This window comes from Phyllobates terribilis, unplaced genomic scaffold (genome assembly GCF_046119375.1).
Source record: "Phyllobates terribilis strain yellow unplaced genomic scaffold, ASM4611937v1 Scaffold_2__4_contigs__length_985480577, whole genome shotgun sequence".
NCBI lineage: Eukaryota > Metazoa > Chordata > Amphibia > Anura > Dendrobatidae > Phyllobates > Phyllobates terribilis.
This window is the reverse complement of record NW_027362762.1, coordinates 581387832-581407123: the sequence shown is the minus strand read 5'-3', so window position 1 is coordinate 581407123 and position 19292 is coordinate 581387832. Positions and strand designations below refer to the sequence as shown.

The 19292-nt window shown below is 44.3% G+C and overlaps 1 protein-coding gene across 2 annotated transcripts in view; it reads right to left on the bottom strand.

Moving 5' to 3' along the window:
• DEF6 (DEF6 guanine nucleotide exchange factor) overlaps positions 1–19292 on the bottom strand; it is a 554612-nt gene that overhangs the window by 454754 nt on the left and 80566 nt on the right. For both annotated transcript variants that reach the window (XM_073666425.1, XM_073666424.1), the window contains exons 3-4: positions 13348–13488; positions 12868–13044 (exon numbers count right to left, since the gene is read on the bottom strand). In XM_073666425.1, the coding sequence (XP_073522526.1) occupies positions 12868–13044; positions 13348–13488 (318 nt within the window). The remainder of the gene's footprint in view (positions 1–12867; positions 13045–13347; positions 13489–19292) is intronic.

Sequence of the window (19292 nt, the reverse complement as noted above, 5' to 3'; positions counted from 1 at the left end):
TGATCAATCCCCTACCTCACCACAGCTGGGCCGAGACCCAAGATAGTGATCCTGCGATACGCCTGGCGAAAAATCTGCTTACCCAGAAAGATGCGCGCTTAGATCCGGATGCTCCAGAGGAAGCCAAGCAGCTATGGAAAGAGAAGAGCAAGCTGTTCCTCTATGAAGGCAAGCTGTGCAGAAGACTGGTCAACCACCGGACACACGAGCTGACCTGGCAAGTCGTGGTCCCAAGGCGGGATGCAGCTATGGTCCTGGGGGCTTACCATGACAGAGCGGGGCACTTCGGTTGGAAGAAACTGGAGTTCCTGCTAAGAGGACGGCTCTTTTGGGTCGGCATGAGAGGTGCTGTAGAGAAGTGGTGCAGGGACTGTGGCCCTTGTAACTTAAGGAGAAAAGACCGCACCAGCCAGAAGACACCCTTGAAGCCCATCGTCACCACGCAGCCTCTTGAGCTGGTAGCTCTGGACCACGTCAAGCTGGCTCCAAGCCGGTCAGGATACATCTACGCCCTGACAATCGTGGACCACTATTCCCGTTTTCTAGTGGTGGTCCCGGTAAAAGACTTGACAGCCCAAATGGCGGCCAGAGCCTTCCAGCAATACTTCTGCCGTCCACACGGGTATCCGGAACAGGTCCTGACGGACCAGAGTCCAGCGTTCGAAGCTGAAATCTTCCAAGAATTCTGCAACCTCTATGGCTGTAAGAAGATTCGGACAACGCCTTACCACCCACAAACGAACGGGATGTGTGAGAAAATGAACAATATAGTCATCGATCTCCTGAAGACGTTGCCCCTGGAGGAACGGAACCTGTGGCCAGAAAAACTGCCGGACCGAATAGACTTGTACAACCATATCCCGGTGAATGCTACAAACTGCACCCCGGCTTACCTGATGCGAGCCAGACTAGGTAAGCTGCCCATGGACTTGGAGATGGGAGTCCTAACACCTGAGGACACCTCCCCGGATGCGGACTGGGATACGGAAAGGCGACTGCAGTACAAGAAGGTACAGGAGAGTGTGGAGAAGAGCCTGGCCCAGGTGAGAGAAAGGCAAGAAAGACTCTTCAACCAACACGCCCCTGCTGGTCCCCTAGAACCTGGTGAGCAGGTCCTGAAGCGCAAGAGGAGGCTACATAAGTTGGATGACCAGTGGGAAGGGGAAACCTACACCGTACTGCAGTCTGACCACGACAACTCGAAGGTGTGCGTGATCACCTAGGATGGAGGGGAAACCACTAGTACCATCTCCAGAGACCACCTAAAAAGGTGCCCCGAGCAACTCTGTAGTGCAGAAGAGGATCAAAGTGACCTTGAACCCACAGAGGACAAGGAAGAAATGATCAGCACCGTTCTCAGAGAGTTCCCTCAGTCCTGGACTCGAATAAATGATGCAATAGTGGTACCCGTCCTGCATTTCCTGCAACCGGCTCAGCAACAACCTACACCAGAGCTGGAAGGTGAAGAAGAGCAAGCAGTTCCAGAGGCGGAAGAGCCTGTACCAGCCGCTCAGGAGAATCAACCCTCTGCTGACAGTGAGCTTGCCATGCCTGCGGTAAGCCAAAGGACCCGCAGACAGCTGCCTGCCCTACCTGTACACCAAGCTGGTAGATGTACCCTAAATGGTAGTGAAGAAAACCAGGTCGGTCCACCACCAGAGAGTGGGTTACGCAGGTCAACCAGGAGCACAAAGGGGCAGATACCCGCTCGCTGGAGAATATAGGGTGCACTAAAACTGCAAATAACCCTGTTGCCAAGTGTTGAAATGTTTGCAAAGTTACATGCATGATTAGTAATTGTGTATTTCAGTTTCTTACAGTTACCGTACGGACTCAAAGGTTATGGACTTTTAATAACCGGGACTTTGTATGGACTGCGTTCGGAGCCTAACCAAGGAATGAACTAAGACTGTAAAGGACTTGGGGCTAGGACAGACCCCCACCTGGTTAAGGCTCCCCGTTGTGTTGGTGAGATGGACACCCGGTCACAGACCACACTGTGACCTTAAGAACTCAACCTGTGCGTCGTTTGTCTACTAATGTTTTATGGTCATGCATGTTACTCTTGTTTCTTGTTTAGTCCCGGAGTACTAAATTTTACTAGGGGGGAATGTGTCACCCTGGCCTGGATGCCACAAATGTATAATAAAGCTGTGTCTGAGAGCAAGGGGGAGGTTCTCTGGTCAAGGACCATTAGCATGCAATACCTCCTGTCCCAGGCCAGTAGGGGGAGCAGGCTGCCCCTATAAAAGCTGGAACTGGGGGCAGGGTTAGAGAGAACTGGACAACCTGTCTCTGGATAGAGAAGTGTCCCAGAGCAGGGACAGACAGTTGTGTTTCAGCCTAAAAGGACGTGTGGCAGTAGGAGAGCCACGAGCCAGGGACAAAGGCGAAGTGAGCCTGTCCTGGGAGATAAAGCAACTAATCTACCAGACTTTGGTGTCTGAGGCTGGGAGGATTCCAGGTCCTACAGCAGATAACCAGTCCACAGGGGACTGTATGTCCCTTGGCCTAAGAAGCCCGGAGGCTCCGCCACAGCAGAAGGGACCAGCAAAGCCGTACCAGGCCGGGAGTAGAAAGGGACCCAAGTTGAAAGCCTTACGGGCGAGAGGACACGGTGAGCTCAGGAACGTGGGCTGTTACATTACCAGAAGGGAAATAGCCAGAAGGAGCACAGACAGCACGGTAGGCCTACACCCTCACCCTGACCAGGGCCAGCTTCCCACTTGTTCTCAGACATCCAGGCCCCCTCCTAGCCGGGCCTGTTTCTGGGTCATATTACCTGTTCTAATAAAGACCCTGAACTGTTTAAGAGGCCTCCGTTTCCTGGCTAACGCGGTTGGAATCATCCCCTCCATCATCCATTATATACACTGCCCTGGGGCCATACTCCTCCTGTGGGGAGTTGAACTATTCAGTGCTGCACATTTATATCAGCGCCAGCGGTCTGCACAGCAGCGGCGGTTAGCCCTGACCGCAATCCACGGGTGGCGTAGTCGGACATTACCTACAGCACATCATAGACTACCACTGGTCTGACCACCCTGAGCCACGGGATCGGGTCGCCACTACTACTCCCAGCATTGCCCTGAAGACCGGTCCCGAGTGCCCCACGGCCCAGGGGGTGAGTCACAAACTCAGATAAAACTTTTAGGAAAGAGCAGCATTGAATAATTTGACCTTGATTTGGTGCATACCAGCCCGCAATAGTATATAAAGTTGAATATATTTTAATTTTTTGAATGATGTACCGTCCCTCTTTATTCAGATGCGTGTCTACAAGTGTATGGGCCAGAGACTTATGGATAGCTATAGAGACACCCCTCTATCGAGACTCTGGGTTGACGCTGTGGAACCATTTGGTATCGTACTGGTCTCTAATATTGGGACCATTATCCTTCTTAAAATGTGTCTCTTGAAGGAGTAATATCTGTACCCGTTGTTTGGGCATTCCATATAATATATGAGATCTTTTTTGGGGGAACATTAAAACCTTTCGTGTTCAGAGAGCCAAATGTTAAAGGTTGCATAATTACCCAATGAAATATTATGACAACAAAAAAAATCAACAGGAAGGAGGAGGAGGGAGAGGGATTAGAATGTGGGAGAAAAGTAAAATTGGAGAGTAAAGAAGAAGAGAATAAAAAGATCAAAGATATTTTAAGTGTTATGCTCGCTACTAGGGAGTGAGCTGATTGTAACCTGTATGTCGGAGGCCTAAAGTTTTAATAGTAACTATACCGCGACCAGCGAAGTATAGCTCCTCCATCTGGGGAATGGACTTTCCACAAGGAGACTCTCCCCCCGAGCCACCAATACACCTTTTTTTAGCATATTAATTGATATAAAAACTATCAAAAATATCAAAAAACTACCAAATTTTAGAAAAGAAAGCCCTAAACGGGTAACCTTGAAACGTGTCTTAATGTAAATGATTCACAACACTCTTACCAAAATTGTGCTCTTATCCATGATTACCTAATGTCCTCATCCATTAGGAGCAATTAATATTTATTTTATTTATTTATTTTACTCACTTATAGCGCCATTAATTTCACAGCGCCTTACAGACATTATTGCCACTGTCCCCACTGGGGCTCACAATCTAAATTCACTATCAGTATGTCTTTGGAGTGTGGGAGGAAACCGGAGAACCTGGAGGAAACCCACGCAAACACGGGGAGAACATACAAACTCCTCGCAGATCTATTAATATTATTAGATATGACATTTAGTATTTAGATAATCCTATCAAATAAGCTATAAAATACACATTCTCTATCTGGGGTTTCTATTGGAATAAACCCCGATAACACTTGTAACATCATATAATAGATATAATGGAGAATAAAGAGAATGATAGATTATAAGAAGACTATAATACTCTCTTTGTATCCCATCCTATTTCCTGTTCTAAAGTAACAAAGGTAGAGAGTATTTAACTACTGTACGGAACATTCCATAATACAAACTATTTGAGTTTATATAATATGTGTATGATGGTATAAACCAGTGAACAACAGATACACCATGCTAGGGTCTATGGAGCATCTTCTCTTCTGACCCAAAACCTGTCATTCCTTCTTCTATGCTCCCTTTGTCTAAGTGGAGAGAGTTGGTGAAGACCCTCATCTCCGGCTCCTGTAGAAAGAGTAGGCCAGTCTAGAATGTCCACAATAGGGATATGTACAGCCTCAGTAAATGCCGAAATGCCACTTGGATGACTTAGCACGTGGACTCTACCAGCTGGACAGACCCTTAAGTGGAACGGAAATCCCCAAGTATAAGGATTGTTGTGACTTTGCAGTACTTCAAGTAGGGGTTTCAAAGCTCTTCTTTTTTGCAAAGTCCATCTAGCGAGATATGGCAAAATCTGAATAGTCTTCCGGAGTGTTGTATATTGCTTTTCAGCCGAGCCTGAGACATTATGGTATCTTTAATTTGGTACCTATTTGGGACCAAGAGCTCTATGAGCCCTGTCCAGTTCTACAGGAGAATCCATAGCATTTAAAATGGAATTGAATACAGTTGTGCTCAAAAGTTTACATACCCCGGCAGAATTTTTCCTTTCTTGGCCTTGTTTCTGAGAATGTGAATGATAACAAAAAAACTTTTTCTCCACTCATGGTTATTGGTTGGGTGAAGCCGTTTATTGTCAAACTACTGTGTTTTCTCTTTTTAAATCTTAATGACAACCAAAAACATCCAAATGACCCTGATCAAAAGTTCACATGCCCCAGTTCTTAATACTGTGTATTGCCCCCGCTAACATCAATGACAGCTTGACAGGTTCTTTAATTTCTCAGATGGTAAAACTGCCCATTCTTCTTGGTTAAAAGCCTCCATTTCCTGTAAGTACCTGGGCTGTCTAGCATGAATTGCGCAATTGATATCTCCCCTGAGTGGCTCAATGATATTGAGGTCGGAGACTGAGATGGCCACTCCAGAACCTTAACTTTGTTCTGCAAACAAACGCCCAAGTACGTCCCATGAGCAGCTTCCGAGATGATGAGTGCAAATTTGCCTCCAGTATTTGCAGATAATGTGCTGCATTCATCTTTCCTTCAACTTCTACCAAGTTTCCTGTGCCTTTTGTAGCTCACACATCCCCAAAACATCAGTGATCCACCTGCGTGCTTTATCGTAGGAATGGTGTTCCTTTCATCATAGGCCTTCTTGACCTCTCTCCAAATGTAACGCTTATGGCTGTGGCCAAAAAGTTCAATTTTAGTCTCATCACTCCAAATTACCTTGGTGAGGCTTATCTCTGTGCTGTTTGGCATACTGTAGGTGAGATACTTTGTGGCATTTACGCAGTAATGGCTTTCTTCTGGCGCCTTGACCATGCAGCCCATTTTTCTTCAAGTGCCTCCTTATTGTGCATTTTGAAACAGCCACACCGCTAGTTTTCAGAGAGTCCTGAATTTTAGCTGATGTTATTTGTGGGCTTTTCTTTGCATCCCAAACAATTTTCCTGTCAGTTGTGGTCAAAATTTTTGTTGGTCTACCTGACTGTGGTTTGGTTTTGACAGAGCCCATTATTTTCCATTTGTTAATCAGTTTGAACGCTGCTGACTGGCATTATCAATTCCTTGGATATTTTTTTTGTATCCCTTTCCTGTGTTATACAGTTCAACTACCTTTTCCCGTAGATCCGTTGACAATTCTTTTGCTTTCCTCATGACTCACAATCCAGAAACGTCAGTGGCTGGATGAAAGATGCAAGAGTCTGTCTGGATCCCAGAAACTCACTCCGCTTTTATGCACACACACTAATTACAAGCAAACAGGTCACAGGTGAGGATGTTACCTTTAGAAGCCATTCAAACCCATTTGTGTCAAATTCTGTGCATGTTATCAGGCCAAAATCACCAGGGTATGTGAACTTTTGATCATGGTCATTTGGATGTTTTTGGTTGTCATTAAGATTTAAAAAGAGAAAACACAGTAGTTTGACAATAAATGGCTTCACCCAACCAATAACCATGAGTGGAGAAAAAGTTTTTTGTTATCATTCATATTCTCTGAAACAAGGCCAAGAAAGGAAAAATTCTGCTGGGGTATGTAAACTTTTGAGCACAACTGTATACGGTGATGTGTTATATTCAGGTCTTTTGGTTCAATTGTTTCAGGTAAGCCTCTGATCCTTATGTTATTTCTTCTGCCCCTATTCTCTGCTTCATCTAGCATGTCAGTAAGCATTTGTGTCTGATATGAATGAGCAAGTAAGGCAGAGTCTTCAGAGTCCACCCTAGTGGACAGTGCTACTGTAGCAGTCTCAGAGGCTGTAACCCTTTCACTCCATTCTTGTACTTTGTCCCTTAGAGTAGATAATTCTGCACTGCATGAATTTTCCAATCGTGAGACATACTGTTCCATATCTTTCCTGGTCGGAATGTCTTTAATCCTAGCATTTAATTCACCAAAGTCTATCATTAACGGGTTTATATTGGATATCTATAACTGTTGAGGAATGGTTTCCTGAGAAGGTAAGTAAGGTATTTGCCCTGTATGAGAGTTAACTGTAGACTCTGAGTACCCAGCACTTGTGGCTATATGATGGGAATCAACATCTGCCATAGTAATAGTCTCTGATGTTGAGAGGGATTGGAATTGAGAGAGAAAAGCCATGTTCCCCTCTCTTTCTAGTGTCTCTGGCCAACCCTGTATTGCTAGTTTCACTCTCCCTTTCTGTAATTGAGCTGCAATGGCAGAGCAGCTCTGGGGTTCCTGCATTTCAGCACTATCTTGCCTCTGCATCAAGGAGGACTCATCCCTGGGTACTTTCACCAGCCTTTGGAAGCTCCCCGGAGGTCCCCGATGCCCCACACGCTACCTCTATTGCCGGCGCTCCACTGCATTCAGGATCTGATGTCCCAGGCGGAACCAGGTGAGTGCTGTCAGCCATGCTTCCTGCATGCTCCTCCCGGGGAAGTCCTGATAGGAGACACTCAATAGCGAGGAGAGGTGACTCCTGAGCTGTGGGTACGGTGCCCTGTGGTACCTTTAACTTTTTGGTTTCCATCTGTGAGGTATTGTGCTCTGTTAGGCTGTGTGCCCACTATGCGTTTTTTAAGCGTTTCCGCAGTGGCAATTCCTCCGCAGAAATACTTAAAAAATGCTTAGTAGAAGGTCTGCCATGTTCCCCAATTATAATCCGCATGTGCTGTGCACATGCTGCGGAAATTTCCGCTGCGGATTATCATTGCGGAAAAATCCGCAGCACTACCAATTATTTTGCGTAACCGTGGCGTTTTCGCCGCCATTGACTTGCATTGAATCGCTTAATATCCGCATGACTACATGTGCACATGTGGATATTAAGCGATTCAATGTGCGGATGGTACCTGGGTCTGGAGGAGAGGAGACTCCATGACTCCCGGTCTCCATAGCGATGCGTCTTGGCTCCCCGGCAGCTCGCAATGGTCTAAAAGGACCTTCCATGACGTCATTTAGTCATGTGACAGGTCACGCAACCGCTGTAGTCGGCGTTCGCATGACCTGTCATATGACTGAATGACGTCATGGAAGGTCTTTTTAGACCACCACGAGCCGCCCAACACACCGGACGCACCGGAGGAGACCGGGGGCCATCGGAAGGTGAGTATAATGTTTATTTTTTACCATTCTTTTACTATAACTTGGTCACACTATATAAATCCATGCTGGTTGCATGGATTTATATAGTGTGACCAAGTTGTCAAGCACTTTTCCAAGTAATGCTAAAATCACTTGGAAAAGCGCTTGACAACCTGCATGTGAAATCGTATGTTAAAAACTCTTTACTTACGATTGTCCCTGGCAGGAAAAACGCATGTAAAATCCGAAACGTTTTTTTCTCGCAGGGAGATGCAGAAATGCTCAGGAAAAATATGGAGCATTGGGCACTTAGCCTTAGAGTTAGCTGGATGGTGATTTCTTTGGCCTTGGTCAGAAGCTAAGCACACACACGTCTCTATCTCCCCATGGCCAGGCCCGCCCCGTTGGATGTATCTTTAACATCGTTTACAGTCTTATCCTCATTAGCATCTTTAATGAAGGTAGAGTTTTCTTGTTTATTCTCTGCTATGACCCCTGTCTCTTTATCCTCTAGGGATTTAGAACCTGGGGAACTTAAGGCCCCGTCACACTTAGCGATGCTGCAATGATCCCGACAACGATATGACCTGTCAGGGATCGTTGCTGCGTCTCTATGTGGTCGCTGGTGAGCTGTCAAATAGGCAGGCTCACCAACGATCAGGGGAGCAGCGACATCGTGGAAAGAATCTTTCCACGATGTCCTGCTCCTGGTTACGAGCCTGCTGAAGTAGGAGCAGGCTGGTAACCATGGTAAACATCGGGTTACTAGGGGCACACGCGCACCTAGTAACCCGTTGTTTATCATGGTTACCACTCTGCTACAGTGAGCGGGAGGTTACCGCTCACTTTAGCAGGCTGGTAACCATGATAAACATCGGGTTACTAGGGGCACACGCGCACCTAGTAACCCGTTGTTTATCATGGTTACCACTCTGCTACAGTGAGCGGGAGGTTACCGCTCACTTTAGCAGGCTGGTAACCATGATAAACATCGGGTTACTAGGGGCACACGCGCACCTAGTAACCCAATGTTTGCCATGGTTACCACTCTGCTACAGTGAGCGGGAGGTTACCGCTCACTTTAGCAGGCTTGTAACCATGATAAACAACGGGTTACTAGGTGCGCGTGTGCCCCTAGTAACCCGATGTTTATCATGGTTACCAGCCTGATCGCTGCTCCCGCTGGTCACACAGCGATGTGTGCTGACCAGCGGGAGGCCAACTACCAAAAAATGGTCCAGGACACTTTGCAGCGATCAGCGACCTCACAGCAGGGGCCTGATCACTGCAAAGTGTCACACATAGCGACATCGCTGGTGAGGTCGCTGTTGCGTCACCAAAACCGTGACACAGCAGCGATCTCGCTAGCGATCTCGCTATGTGAGATGGGGGCTTTAGGCAGCTTACTGAGTCCTTTTTATTTGGGGAAGCCTTTTGGGAAGACATTTGTTGATGTGGTTTCTCTCTTTGAGATCTGGTTAACTCTCAGGTAGTGGGAGTTTGCTGGCAAGGATAACCAAGAAAGAAGCAGAACGTGAGCTTCCTTATTCATTTTTGCTTGAGAAACAAAATATCTGACCCCTAGTGATGTTCAAAACTCTCTATTTGTAATTGTTGATTTAAGTTGTGATAGGAAGAGTCCTGATTTTAGAGAGGATTAGCTCCCTAGTAATGTATTTCACTATTACTTATGCTTAGCAGATAGGTAGAGTGGTGGCCAAAAGTATTGGCACCCCTGCAATTCTGTCAGATAATACTCAGTTTCTTCCTGAAAATGATTGCAATCACAAATTCTTTGGTATTATTATCTTCATTTAATTTGTTTGCAAAGAAAAAACACAAAAGAGAATGGAGCAAAAATCAAATCGTTGATCATTTCACACAAAACTCCAAAAAGGGCCAGACAAAAGTATTGGCACTCTCAGCCTAATACTTGGTTGCACAACCTTTAGCCAAAATAACTGCGAACAACCGCTTCCGGTAACCATCATTGAGTTTCTTACAATGCTCTGCTGGAATTGTAGACCATTCTTCTTTGGCAAACTGCCCCAGGTCCCTGATATTTGAAGGGTGCCTTCTCCAAACTGGCATTTTGAGATCTCTCCACAGGTGTTCTGTGGGATTCAGGTCTGGACTCATTGCTGGCCACCTTAGAAGTCTCCAGTGTTTCCTCTCTAACCATTTTATAGTGCTTTTGGAAGTGAGTTTTGGGTCATTGTCCTGCTGGAAGACCCATGACCTCTGAGGAAGACCCAGCTTTCTCACACTGGGCCCTACATTATGCTGTAAAATTTGTTGGTAGTCTTCAGACTTCATAAAGCCATGCACACGGTCAAGCAGTCCAGTGCCAGGGGCAGCAAAGCAACCCAAAAACATCAGGGAACCTCCGCCATGTTTGACTGTAGGGACCGTGTTCTTTTCTTTGAATGCCTCTTTTTTTCCTGTACACTCTATGTTGATGCTTTTTCCCAAAAAGCTCTAATTTTGTCTCATCTGACCAGAGAACATTCTTCCAAAACGTTTTAGGCTATCTCAGGTAAGTTTTGGCAAACTCCAGCCTGGCTTTTTTATGTCTCGGGGTAAGAAGTGGGGTCTTCCTGGGTATCCTACCATACAGTCCCTTTTCATTCAGATGCCGATGGATAGTACGGGTTGACACTGTTGTACCCTCGGACTGCAGGGCAGCTTGAACTTGTTTGGATGTTAGTCGAGGTTCTTTATCCACCATCCGCACAATCTTGCGTTGAAATCTCTCGTCAATTTTTTTTTCCGTCCACATCTAGGGAGGTTAGCCACAGTGCCATGGGCTTTAAACTTCTTGATGACACTGCGCACGGAAGACACAGGAACATTCAGGTCTTTGGAGATGGACTTGTAGCCTTGAGATTGCTCATGCTTCCTCACAATTTGGTTTCTCAAGTCCTCAGACAGTTCTTTGGTCTTCTTTCTTTTCTCCATGCTCAATGTGGTACACACAAGGACACAGGACAGAGGTTGAGTCAACTTTATTCCATGTTAACTGGCTGCAAGTGTGATTTAGTTATTGCCAACACCTGTTAGGTGCCACAGGTAAGTTACAGGTGCTGTTAATTATACGAATTAGAGAAGCATCACATGATTTTTCAAACAGTGCCAATACTTTTTTCCACCCCCTTTTTTAGGTTTGGTGTGGAATTATATCCAATTTGGCTTTAGGACAATTCTTTTTGTGTTTTTTCATTGAAGACAAATTAAATGAAGCTAATAATACCAAAGAATTTGTGATTGCAATCATTTTAAGGAAGAAACTGAGTATTATCTGACAGAATTGCAGGGGTGCCAATACTTTTGGCCACCACTGTGTAATGTTTAATCATTAGGGTTGAGCGAGTATGTTCTGTCCGAGTATGCTTGGGCTGAGCTCCGAGTATTAACAGCTGCTCGGTGATATGGTTGAATCGCTCCCGTGTGCATGATTTGCGACTGTTTGACAGCTTTATTACATGTGAGGAATGTGTAAGAAATAGACACTCCTCACATGTAATAAAACTGTCAAACAGTCGCAAATCATCTACACGGGAGCGATTCAAACACATCACCGAGCAGCAGTAAATACTCGGAGCTCGGCCCGAGCATACTCGGCGAAAGGGTTAATAGAACATACTCGCTCAACACTATTAATCATACATTGGTTAAGTGATTCTTTCTAACTACACGTTAGAGAAACCCCTGTAGCTGAAGCTCGTCACCACATTTTATATTCAGGATATTTAAGATTACCAAATGTTCTTTAGCAATGGTATGTATAATAAAATAGGTTTCACAGGAAAATAGACGCTTAAATTCCACTTGCCCTCATAGTGCAGAGGACCTGGTATTCGGTGAGCCGCTGCAGTTTTTGTAAAGCCTTAGGCTGAAAAATGCCATGAATATTATCATGTGTCACAACTAAGAAATTGTGACTTTGGTCTGTGTCTCCTCTATTCACAGCGCTTTGAGTCTGTATTTCTGAGGTGTCCCTGAGCTCTCCTCACAGCTGTCAGCTGGGTAATTCCCCTGATCTTTACTCAGTGTCGCCACATAGTTCAGAGGTTCCTGCTTTATCAATGCAGCCTGCTCACAACGCTTCTTCTGTGCTGGGAGTCTGGGCATCAGAGGAGTCTCTACTCTTTCTGAGGAGATGTCGTCTGAGGAATCCCCAGAGTCTCAGATTGCGCTGTCTCTGAGGATTTTTAGCAATATTTTAGGATTGCCAGTACTCACAGGAGTAATCCAGGACTTGAAATGTTCCTTAGGTCTTCCTGAATACTTTAGTGTAGAAATTAGGCATAAAAATCTCTTTCGAGTGAGTCGTGTTACTTTCTTTTTTGAAGAAACACTGGAGCTCGGATATCTATGTCTCACATTCCACCTCATCCAAGCCCCCCCCCACCCCTTTAAGCTACCCCTTTAAGCTACCCCTTTAAGCTACCCCTTTAAGCTACATTTTTCTGAGGAAGTGACAGGTCTTCTTTGAGTTTTTGTTATTCTCCTATGCATGTTTGCAGTAAGGTGAAATTTTGCTGCAGGCATCAAGGCCCAATTATGACCAGTCATGAAAGGATAAATACATGTTACACCATTTCTAAACAATGTTGTATTTTATTCTTACTAGGCTGATAAATCTTCTTTTTGAAAGGCACTATGGCACAAAACAAGTTGCTCATGATATAGGGTTTACATCATACTGAAATAGGCTACAACCTAGATTTTTTCAAACTTTAATTTTCTATTCTCTGTTATTCTATTGTATATAAACACATAGCTCACCTCATCAAGGACCATGGTGAGTGGATAAGTATCTTCCGACAGATAGTTGAAGAGACACCAAAGATGAAAAGCATCTTCATTGGGAAGTGCCACTCCAACTGGGCGGTAGTTCTTCTTGGCTGTCAGAGTCCAGCACAACTCATGAAAGCTTTCCTTTACAAATGACCCTTCTAAAACCTAAAGCAAATATGATTTGAAGAATATGAATAAAGAAAATAAAAAAAGAAGTAAAATTATTTGGAATAAATATCAATAATTTTCTGTTATTTCCAAGCAAATGCAAATGGAAATACAGTGCAGAGTTCAAGGACTGATGTGGGGTCCTCTTATTTCCATTATTTTTATTTTATTTTGGTCTGGTAAAACATGAATTTACTCTTCCCATAAAACAATTGCATGTTGGAAAGAATTAATATATAGTCTGAACAGAATTCAAACTCTATGATATAACACGGAATCAAACATTAAAAAACAACCCACCTTGTCCAATATGTACTGGTTCAAATAAGGCATATAACCCTGACTAGAAACTGGGCCATCATCATCATCACGAAAATGATCTTCTAAAGCCACAGGATCATGCGGAATGTTGAGTACTGTGTAGAGATTATGAGACAGCACCTAAGAAAAAGAATGAACAAGGTTGTAAGGGTATGTGTACACGATCCAGAGCCGCTGTGGGTTTGATGCTGCGTGTTATGCAGAGTCAAACCTGCAGGGTCCAGATGTTACAGCATAGTGGATGGGATTTCTAGAAACCTCATGTCCACTATGAGTATCTGGGCACCTGCGGATCACCTGCGGACACGGACATGCGGCGCGTCTTTCCAGACCACAGCATATCAATTTCTCTTGCAGGTCTGCATGCAGGCTTTCCCCATAGACCTAACCTCTATGAGGAAAGTCCGCAGGTGGGGAAAAAAAGGCGCCGCTCATTTCTATAATGAGCGGAAGACATGCTGCTATTCTGGAGTGTCAGGGCTGCAGGCTTGTACACATTGTGGGCACATACCCTAAAAGGATTTTTATTTTCTGAATCTTAATTGTACATTAGGAATTCTGCAAAGTAGACTTTCTCTGCTTAATATTATACTTGTGTACAATAGCTGTCTTGTACACACATGGACAAAACTGAGGGTATCTTTCAGTTAAAGTAAGAAAAACCCAGTAGTCACTGAAATAACTTGAGACTGACAAAAGTAATTTTCAATTTAAATTTACTGAATATCAACTAATGAAAATCAGACATTGCTTTTATATTGTGGTCCAACAGAAAAAAAGCTAATGAAAATAGCCTGGACAAAAACGACGATACCCTTAAAGGGGTTTTCCCACAATCAAAAGTTAATTTTATTCACTAGATCTTGGAATAAAAATAAGATCCACAATTGGATGTGACTAAAAAAATGTTCCTGTGCTGAGATAATCTTATAAATGTGCCCCTGCTGTGTACTGTGTAATGGCTGTGTCTGACCATGTACAGGAACATGGTCTGATCATACCACAGCTCCTGGGCACGGGAGGAAGCAAAAGAGAGTTTACAGACATTACAGCATGGGATCGCATGTTCAAAACATTACCTCCCTTTTTCTCGTCAGTGTAGATCAGTGATCATAGAAGGCCACTTCAGAATAGTCCAATGCTTTGCTCTTAGCCATTCATGGATGTTTTTATTTGTGTGTTTTGGGTTATTATCTCCTTTGAGAACTCATGACCTGTGACTCAAACCAAACTTTCTGGTACTCGGCAGCATATTTCACTGCAGAATGCCTTGATAGTTGATATTTCATTGTACCCTGCACAGATTCATGATACCTAGTGCCACATGCAGCAAAGCAGCCCCAAAACACAAACAAGCCTCCTCCATGTTTCACAGTAAGTACAATGTTTTTTTGTTTGTATGCTTCATTTTTTGTGTCCGTGAATATAGAGCTGATGTGAATTGCCAAAAATCTCAATTTTTGTCTTATCGGTCAAAAGGACATTCTACCAGAAGTTTTGTGCCTTGTCAATATGCATTTAGCAAATTCCAGTCTCACTTTATTATTATTTGCTTTCAACAGTGGTTTCCTCCTCTGTTGTCTTCTACTCTACTTTGGCCTAGACAGAGATGGATGGTCTGACTGTGATCTGACACTGAGGTAGGTTGACCTTGGAGTTCACCTCCGATATCTTTAAAAGTTGTTGCCTTTGAACCTTTATGCTGCAGCAGTTTTTTTCTGTCAAAGTAGCTGTATTGCTTATGGCACTGCTTGCTTCTTTTTTTGTAATAATGGCAATGCAGTCTTGTATTTTTTCAAGGCACCAATAACGTTTGTAAAAAAATGAATGCAATGTTAATGTTTTGGGGTGGATGGGAGAATGAAAGACAAATACAGAAATTAAGCCATTGTTTTTTATGTCTTCTTTCCCCCTTGCATAATACAGTGTTAAAATGACTTGGAAGCTATTAGGTAATGTCTTAGTTATTTTGAGTTCTGCTGGCACATAGCAAGATGAGATATTACAGATAAGTAGCATCCAGCTTGGGTACACCTTGTCGCAGTGTACCCACTGCAGACTTTTACTCTTTTTTTTATCAAAATAACGTCAACTAAATATCCAATTTTTTTTTACATCTGTTACTCTTTATTTACTTACTGTTGTGTTTCTATACATTGTTTTTATTCTAGGTTATGAAAATCATTAGTGCACCTAAAAATAAAATAACTTTGTAATATATCTTATCATAGAAACCTGCTTTTTTGTCCTCCATGAACGATTACTCTAAAAATTCTCAATTCCTAGGTAAAATCTGTACTCAGTGAAGACAGATTTTTACATTACTGAGACAAGAGATGGCAGTCGGTTTTCATAAGATTCTATGTAGAAGAGACTAGGGAGGAGGAGGGAGGAGCTCTGCCTCAAAATCTTCCCTTCTACTCTCTCCCTTTTACTTAGAATCTTAGCAGCAATAACGGTCATCTCATACCTCAGCAATGTAAAAATCTGTCTTCACTGAATACATATTTTACCCAGGAATTCTGAAAATGACTGAACAGTTCTGACAGAGAAAGAAACAGATATCTCTCATAAGTTATATTATAAAGTTTCTTATTTTCAAGTGTACTATTGATTTATCATAACTGTAGATTTCAACTTAAAAAATAAATTAAAAAGTTGTATTTCACACATGCACAGTTTGTACTATGGAGGGGGGGCACAGTCAGTACATCAACCATTAGAAAGTATTTTGTGCTAATATTTGTATAAAAATCTGAAAATTTTATTGTAAAAATACTTTTATGCCCAAAAATTACAAAAATATTCTCGGAGTGATACCTTTATTAGCTAACCTGAAAATATATATACGCAAGCTTTCAGAGCACAGAGGCTCCTTCCTCAGGCAAATATTACAAATGAATTACGACAAATAAAGAAGGCACAACATTTAAGAGATATTACAACAGGACATTTGTTCATAAGGTGTAAAAAGTGATGCCTCCTAATGATAAACGCCAAGGAAATCAAATTATGTTTGATATGTTTAATTATCTGGAGACCATCTGATGGAGGTATGAATTGAATCCATGTAGTAAGTCATAAATCCAGGTGTTAGATTGAGTCCTGTTTTCAAGGAATTGAACATTCTTATCAGTTTGAATTCCCAAATTTTTATCGTCCTCATTCTCGTCTTGTCGTCCTTGAAATGACTTTTTAGTATTAAGACTTTTAAATTTGCCATACAGTGTCCCGGGCCAGAGAAATGTTTTCCCACTGGTGTATCCAGTTCATTCCTGATTGTGTGTTTGTGTAAATTCATTCTTGTTTTTAGTTTTTGCATAGTTTCTCCAATATAGACACTTTGTGGGCACCTCGTACATTGTATCATGTACACCACATTGGAGGATGTACAGTACATGAGAAGACATGCTGCCTGAAGAAGGAGCCTCTGTGCTCTGAAAGCTTGCACATATATTTTTTCTGGTTAGCCAATAAAGGTATCACTCCTAGAATACATTTTGCATTTTTTGGCATTAAAGTATTTACATTAATTTTTCTGGCTAACACGGTACCACAATATAACTTTGTATTATACATTATTATAAAAACACTAATAATAAAAGACATAAAAACATTTGGACACTTGGATCATTTCTAACTTATTCTCCCCATACACATTAGACAAAATGGGGTGATGAACCATCCTTTATCAGTCAGATAAATGGTCATTCATCGGTGGGGGAATAAATCATATCATACTTCATTAGCTGCATAGAATTTTTCTCTGTTTGGTGCAGCCAGCTATTTATCACCAGGCATCAAATTTGAATATGACGTCTTGACCGATAACGAATGTTCGTTGGTCAGTCATCACCAGTCGAAATGACTGTTAGTCAAAAACACAGAAAGAAAAAGGATTCTGAAAGAAAAACTAAACACAAATTACTAGTGTTTCTCTACAGCGTAATGTACATACCCTATACAGCTCTGCATTATAGGTGTGTATGGGGTTGGGTACCTATTGTCAGTAGTGACAGATGCACAATGAGAATCCATTTATACCTGGCCTATATAGAAGGGAGGATGGTCATAAATACACAAGACATATTACATATTGGACATATCACATGTATTGGAGAATTTTCTTTATAAAAGACTTTACTGTAATGGCCGATATTGTTATTAAAAGTAGATATTGTTTTTCAGGCAAAGGTGCTATCTAACCAGTTGACCAAGATCACATTGATACATCTGGACCAAAATGGGTTCATACCCCATAACTTCACTGCTATTAATCTGAAACTGATCATTCTAATCATGCAGTTTTCTGCTGGCAATACTGACCACAGAGTGTTATTGTCATGAGATGCTGCTAAGGCATTCAGATAGGCTTTGGAGACACATTTACTTTCTGGGTCTAATTGCTATTGTAGCGTCGGCGTCCCTGCCTCCTGCTAGGCAGGGACGCTTTTCCCCTCACCTCTCCGCTCCGTGCCCGGCGTCTTCCTCCCGCTCTGCTGGCAGCGCGCGCTGCTTCCCGGCCACCGTGCTTAGGGCGCGCGCGCTCCCCTTCTCTTGGAGGGGCCGCGCGCGCCGTCCTAAGGAGTCCCCGGCCAATGGCTGGAGGACCTCACCATATATAAGGCACCTCCTCCAAAATGGAGGTGCCCGAGCAATGTTGTTGCATAGCCTATCACTCTGCTTCAGCCCTCAGGTCCCGTTACCAGATACCTGCCAGTTACCTGCCAGATTCCTGCTTGATACCTGCCTGATACTTGTCTATCTACTTGCATTCCTGCGGTCCAACAGTCTGCCTACCAGCCCTGCCAGTCTGTCTATGGATTGCCCGCTCACCTGGGAGCGCTCGCCTGCTACCTGCCTGCTAGCCTACCTGGAGGCTCTGCCATCACGTGCTGTGACCACCTGCCTGTCCAGAAACTCTTACCCGCTCACCTGGGAGCGTCCACCTGCTACCTGCCTGCTAGCCTACCTGGAGGCTCTGCCGTCACGTGCTGTGACCACCTACCTGTCCAGAGACTCTTACCCGCTCACCTGGGATCGCCGCCTGTTACCTGCCTGCTAGCCTACCTGGAGGCTCTGCCGTCACGTGCTGTGACCACCTGCCTGTCCAGAGACTCTTACCCGCTCACCTGGGAGCGTCCGCCTGCTACCTGCCTGCTAGCCTACCTGGAGGCTCTGCTGTCACCTGCTGTGACCACCTGCCTGTCCAGAGACTCTTGCCCGCTCATCTGGGAGCGTCCACCTGCTACCTGCCTGCTAGTCTTCCTGGAGGCTTAGCCGTCACTTGCCGTGACCACCCGCCTGTCAAGAGACTGTCCCCGTCACTTGCCGTGACCTCCTGCCCTTCTACCCAGAGACTGTCCCCGTCACTTGCCGTGACCTCCTGCCCTTCTACCCAGAGACTGTCCCCGTCACTTGCCGTGACTACCTGCCCGACTACCCTGGGAGCCACCCGCTTCCTTACAAGGACTGCCCCTTTGTATCGTTGCTCAGAGGTTCCACCTCCCAGACCCATTACAGTTTGCTCGGGCCATGGAACCCGGTGGCACCCAAGCTCCCTCGCTCTCGGACTTGTGTCATGAACTTTCCCGTTAGAAGTCCCAACAGGAGTCCATCCTGAGTCATCTGCGTAGTGTTAACTCCCGCCTGGACACATTGTCTACCTCTTTGGGAGCTGCCTCCACACGCACACTTACTACCCCGGCACCGCCGCAGCCCATCAACACCATGGCATCTCTTCCCGGTCCCCGCCTCTCCGCTCCTCCTCGTTTTGGCGGAGATCCCAGCCAGGCAAGGGGCTTCATTAACCAGTGCACTCTGCACTTCGAACTGTTGGCACACCAGTTTTCCACCGACCGAGCCAAAGTAGCCTTCATCATGTCCCATCTCACGGGAGAGGCACTGGCTTGGCTAAATCCTCT